General features: G+C 34.2%; 1 protein-coding gene across 1 annotated transcript in view; it reads right to left on the minus strand.

The window, feature by feature from the left end:
- GTF3C3 (general transcription factor IIIC, polypeptide 3, 102kDa) overlaps positions 1 to 6,129 on the minus strand; it is a 32,682-nt gene that overhangs the window by 22,273 nt on the left and 4,280 nt on the right. The window contains exons 3-7 of the mRNA XM_010860886.1: positions 4,306 to 4,499; positions 3,673 to 3,796; positions 2,305 to 2,496; positions 1,630 to 1,795; positions 526 to 673 (exon numbers count right to left, since the gene is read on the minus strand). Coding sequence (XP_010859188.1) covers positions 526 to 673; positions 1,630 to 1,795; positions 2,305 to 2,496; positions 3,673 to 3,796; positions 4,306 to 4,499 — 824 coding nt within the window. The remainder of the gene's footprint in view (positions 1 to 525; positions 674 to 1,629; positions 1,796 to 2,304; positions 2,497 to 3,672; positions 3,797 to 4,305; positions 4,500 to 6,129) is intronic.

Below are 6,129 nucleotides of genomic sequence, written 5' to 3' on the forward strand. Positions count from 1 at the left end.
GGCGGGGGGGCGGAGCAGGAAATAATACATAGGTATATATGAAAAACTTTTTCACAATGCAAAGATTTGTATAGTTAATTCAAATAATCCTTAAAAGATATAATGAACTATAAAAAGCAATAGTATGTCTCTTTAAGAAGCCAATGTGATACATTAACATTTTTATATCATATTAACTAATGCTTCACTAAAAATACATAATTTCTCTATAGCAAACCAATCTAATTCTCCCAAAAGATTAAGAACTGAATCCTAACCATTAGTCTGCTGCTGAGTCTTCCTATGCTGAAGTACAGGCATACCTAGCATCTCTGATAACAGCAACAGCTTTTATCATATGGTAACTACATTTTATATTTCATACAGGATTATTACAGAACTTAAGTGTGTCCATACAAACTTTAAATGTATAGTTTAAAATAAATAATATAACTTAAATGAGGAATTGTCAATTTGTAAGAATTTCTAAAACAAAAAAAAAGTGCATGTTCAAAACCTAACAGAGAAACACATAAATGTTCCTACCTCCAAAGCTCTGTCATATTGTTTATTAGAAATGTACAGTTCAGCTGCAATGTTAACATCTTCCATGGAGACTAGGCCCTGGTGTTTTGAGAGAGCTTCTTCAATTATGTTAATAGCTGAAGTAACATCATTGGCTTCATAGTAACTCCTAAAATATTAATGGCAAAAATTGATCAGTGCTTATTAATTCAGATCATAAAACTCATTTTCCTACACAGGCCCTCTATTAACTATGAATCTCATTTTCTTAAAATTTGGGAGGAGAAAACTCTTCTTTAAAATCATAATCAGAGATGATCCAGAGAAAAATGTGTACTGTCAGTATAACCGTGTCATAACATCAAGCATCTCACTCTCCCAAAGCTACCTCGTATCATTCTAGCTCACTCCCTTTGTAACTCAATGCCAATAACTTTTCTACCTCAATGGGATCTATAAAACATTGATCCTGCCACTTTTTACTGTGGCTGCACCATTCCGGTCCTCACTTTTCTCCTTCTCTGTCATCCAATATTACAATTACTCCCTTGTGCATCCCAATTCTCCTGCACTTCTTTCCCTTTATCAAGGTCATCTGATAAAACTCCAACTCTGATTAATCCAAATATGCCTGCCCCACCAGCTGCCCATGCTACTAAACTCTAAATTAATGACTAATGTTGGTAGCATGTGCCAACCTAAAGAAAAGTTTTCATCTTAAAAAGTCATTCTAGTACAGGCTCAAGATAAAATGACCATAGATCTCAGAGCATAAATATTTCACTAGCACATTTGCAATTACTTAGTATTACTGTATACGTACATAATTTATAAAAACCTGGGAATCTAGTCATCCTTCAGAACATGTTCCATTTTTAAATTTCTGGGCACATGAAAGATAATCAAACATATAATACAATTTTTTCTAAACAATCACACAATTGACTTGGAAATAAAGTACTGGGGGGAAAAAAACCTCTGTATTTAAGCACAATATTAAAATACAGGAAGCAAAACACTTTCCTGAACCTCAATAAAAAGTATATTCATTTCAAATATATCTTTTGATTTCAAAAACAAGATGATTAATAAGAACATTTATGTATATTTCAACTTGAAACTTACTTTGCCATATCTCTAGTCAACTGCATAAATCGTTCTCCATCAGATGGAGACAAAAGGTTTAAAATACGCCTATAACCATCCATTGCCATTTTGTGATCTCCCATCTGTTCATAAAGGCTTGATCGCTCCCAAAGGTAACGGACATTAGTAGGTTCATATTTAAGTGCTAAAAAGAAAATAAGGAATATAAATTACAGATTTACTATAAAAGGGGGCTCATGGTAGGGTGTGACCCATCTTTTCAGAAAATCTATTAAAACACTCTAAGCTAATTTGCCAATGGAACCAACTGGTTTATTCCAGACTAAATCTACCTTCACAGGAATGCTAGACTAGGTGTGACCAAATAGAAGCCTAAAATCTCCCTATTAACCTCCATTTGGTCACTGAAGTCTAATATTAACTCTCAAGAAACAGCTTGGAACCAACACTGATCTTGGTGGGAAAATGAAGGTCTTGTCTTCAAACAACGGTTTTACTGTATTAGCTCAAAATATAAACAAATTTGCTGATAAATGTGAAAATATAGGGAGCCCAAATACTTACCTCTGGTATAACAGAATACAAGGAATAAATGTATTTCAATGAACAGCACCCCAGAATAGTAAGTACACTGATCATAAAATCTATTATATAACATTTTATCAAACAAAGCAAGAAAAACATTTTTATTACCTTTTGTGTAGCAAAAAATAGCCTGCTTAATATTGTCTTGTTCCAGGGACATTTCTGCCAATCTAACCCATTCTTCAGTGTCACTGGGATTTAAATGTGCAGCGATCAATTCAAACTGCAATGATTTCTCCATGTCACCTTGGTCCTCATATATCATAGCAAGAGTGGAAAATGGCTCATAAGCTAAAGGAGCTATAATGCATAGAACAAAAAAACAAATTTCATTGGCTGAGGGAAGACACTTATGCTAATATTAATTTCATGTTTCAAACTATGGTTCCTTTAATATTTATGCTTTTTAAAATAATTTGAACAGAATTATACAAACAGTATATTTGCTTTAGTGTATTTTCATATACTCTTTAGGATTTAAAAACTATTCTTTTCTCTAAGCAAAGTGTAATTTCATGAAAAACCCTACTCTCTACCACGTCCCCCTCATGAAAAGTCCCCTTTGATAAGGCTAAACATGGCTCATTAATTCAGCAAGTTCATCCCAGTGAGCATCAGCCACATCAGTGGGGTTAAATCATCATGATCCAGCTTCCACACTGAGGAGTATGGGATTAATGGAGAGAAGATATCTAACTAGCACCTAAACCCAGATCATCAAAGTGAAAAGTTAATCCACATTTCTGAAATAATGTTTATGAATTAAGGTTCTAAGAACATGAGGGATTAAAATCAAAGGTAACTGTCAAAATAAACAATTATAAACTAATAAAGGAACAGATAATATTGAAAAGGACCCTAGACTAAATGAAAGGAAATGCCAAAATATGTAAAAGATAAATTGAAAGTTCACTGTAGTAGACTGCTCAAGCCACTATGCAGGGCATCACTTGGCAACACACCAGGAAAACAAAATAATAAATGCAAGTGATTAGTCAAAAAGTGACTTCTAAAGATATCTTTCAATATGCCTGAGCTTTGCAGTTTAATGAAAAGATGATAAGTATATATTGTCTTTTATCAAAAAGTAGATTAAAATAATCTAACAGTGTCTGATTTGGAAAATGGTAGAAAAAGAATACTCCTCAAAAGTGGCTTTAAAGTAATGTGTTTGCCATATTTAAAAAAAAAAATATTATAAACATATAAAACTCCTAAAATGAAATGCTAAAAAACAAATTTTTTTAAAAGCCTGTTAAGAATTCAATATATATTAATGATATTTCATTGAATCATACTCCGTGATTATCATTTTCTTGGCAATGATTCCTATTTAATGGGTAGTTATATCACTGTTATTACAATCACCTCCAAGCTCCTGAATATATTTTCCAAATAGCAGAGTGAAGTACTCCTCCCTTTGTTTTAAAAGTCAGACTATTAACATGCTATTGTCAATAATCCCCACATTAAAACCTTGTCTTATGATTTCCATGCACATCAATATTGCCTCTTCACGTTCTCCTCGAGCAAAGCGAATGTTGGCTTCACCCATGAGACCTCTCAGAGCTCTGGGAAGTTTACTCCGAGGTCTTTTCTCCTACAAAACAAAAATGACATTTAGACTCAAACAGAAAACAAACCCAACCCAACAAAACTTTCCTACAGTAGCAAGTTTAAAGTACAATAAAGTATTTAAACAAAGCAAAAATCAAACTGGTCAGGCATTACTAAATTACTAATTAGACCAAATGTAGAACTGGATGTTGCAAAATGGATTTATATGCCAGGAGATTTATGATGCAATCTACTGAAGATTCTCCTTTCAAATTTATCTACTCAGAATAAATTTGGTTAAAGAAAAATCAAGATACAATATAAACCTTTTAACAGCAAAATTATAGTAAAATTTGACATTTGTAATAATTAAGGTTTAACATTTAAAAATCTCTAAAAATGAAACATAAGAAATTAGTAACAGCAATCTCACAGTATTTCCTTTCTTACAGTTGAATTCTTTCAGTATAAATGTATAAAGACTTTTTTTTTCCATTTCTGTGTCACATTTTTACATTCTGTTTATAAATACCAAAACAAGAAACACTTTACTTTCATCATTTTCTTGGTTTCACGATTGAGAACCATCTCCAATACAAACACATCGCCAGCAGTGGGTTGCTCAGGCGTTTCTTCCTCCTCCTCTTCCTCCTCTTCTTCCTCTTCCTCCTCCTCATCTTCATTCTCTCCAAGCATGGAAGCAAAGACCTTGTGAACTGACTTACTGACTCCATCTGATGTTTCACCTAAAGAAAAAGACATTGAGGTAGGAAACAAAAGCTTTAGCATACTCAGCACTTGAAAGAAAAACAAACGGTATTTTCTGGAATATAAATTTCTACCCCAGCATTACCAAACTTGAAAGTAAAAGACAAATGAACATTCCCAAAAACAATCCAAAGAAAGCTGTCACAAGGCCATGTATTTTACTCTGTAGAAACTGCTGACTCATCCTTTAGGCCTTATCCAGACATACAGGCAAAATTAAGTGGGAAATCAGAAACACACAGAATAATAGTTAAAAGCAGAGAGGGAAAAAAAAAATTAAGGAATTTCAGGACACAGACCTACGAACTAACTAACCTAAGATCTAAGAACAAGTCTGGTGGTACATAACCAGGGCATATAGCACAGGGGTTTAAGGTGAGGCCTCTAGAGTCAAGCTGTCTGGTTTCAAACTTTACCACTATCTATTGCCAGCTGTTTTACCTTGGGCAAATTACCGAAGCTCTCTGTACCTGAGTTTGCTCATTTGTAAAAGGGGTCAATGGCTGGATGGCATCACTGACTCGATGGACGTTGAGTCTGAGTGAACTCCAGGAGTTGGTGATGGACAGGGAGGCCTGGCGTGCGGCGATTCATGGGGTCGCAAAGAGTCGGACACGACTGAGTGACTGATCTGATCTGATCTGATCTGAACGTCTGCCTTACAGGGTTACTCGGAGTCTTCAAATATATATACTGAGAAAAATGCCCAGCATACAGTAAGAGCTTAATAAACACTATTATTATTAAAACAGCATTTTTATTTCAGGAACAAAATAACATATTTCCTCTGTATCTGAGGAGATCACTACAGTAAAATGATTTCTCTAAGTTTATAATGATTATCTTGAATAAAGAAAAGTTTAGAAGCCAATTTGTTGTTAAAGCAGAGATGTGGCATATTTTAGAAAAGCTACAACAAAACAGTTAAAATAAATGTACATAAATATATTTATTTAAAAATCCTAAAGCTTATTCACTTATGTAAAATAACCTCAAATCCCAAAGATGCTAGACAAATAAGACAGTCAGTATATTTAAGGGAGAATGAAAAAAAAACCCACATGTTTTGAGGAACAAATATTATAGTAATAATTACTATGACATCATAATGATCATCTTCAAGAATTCTAAACACCCAAAATAAAGTTGTAAAACAAATCAATAAAATTTATTACAGTAACACAAAAAAAGTGAAAAGTCATACAATCATCTTGATACAGAGAAGCTTTTTTGGCCATACTGCATGGCTTGCAGGATCTTAGTTCCCCAACCAGGGATGAAACTCAGGCCTTGGCAGTGAAAGCACTGAATTCTAACCACTTAACTGCCAGCGAACTCCCCCAGAGAAGCATTTGATAAAATCCGACACCTATTCCTAATAAAAATTTTTAGTCAACAGAAATGTAAGAGAATACCTTTAACTTGATAAAAAAATACCTACAAAAAAGGTTCCACATGACGGGAGACGGCGAGAGACATTCCACTCGTGACAAAGGTCATGAGGAAGGAGGCTCGGCATACGCAAAGGCGGGATCGAGCCTCGGGAGTCCCCCCGGATATTCTCGAGCATCTACCCCCAAAAAACCAGAGTCTGCCTACTTTATTGCT

Source organism: Bison bison, unplaced genomic scaffold (assembly GCF_000754665.1).
Source record: "Bison bison bison isolate TAMUID 2011002044 unplaced genomic scaffold, Bison_UMD1.0 scf7180017864471, whole genome shotgun sequence".
Classification (NCBI taxonomy): domain Eukaryota; kingdom Metazoa; phylum Chordata; class Mammalia; order Artiodactyla; family Bovidae; genus Bison; species Bison bison.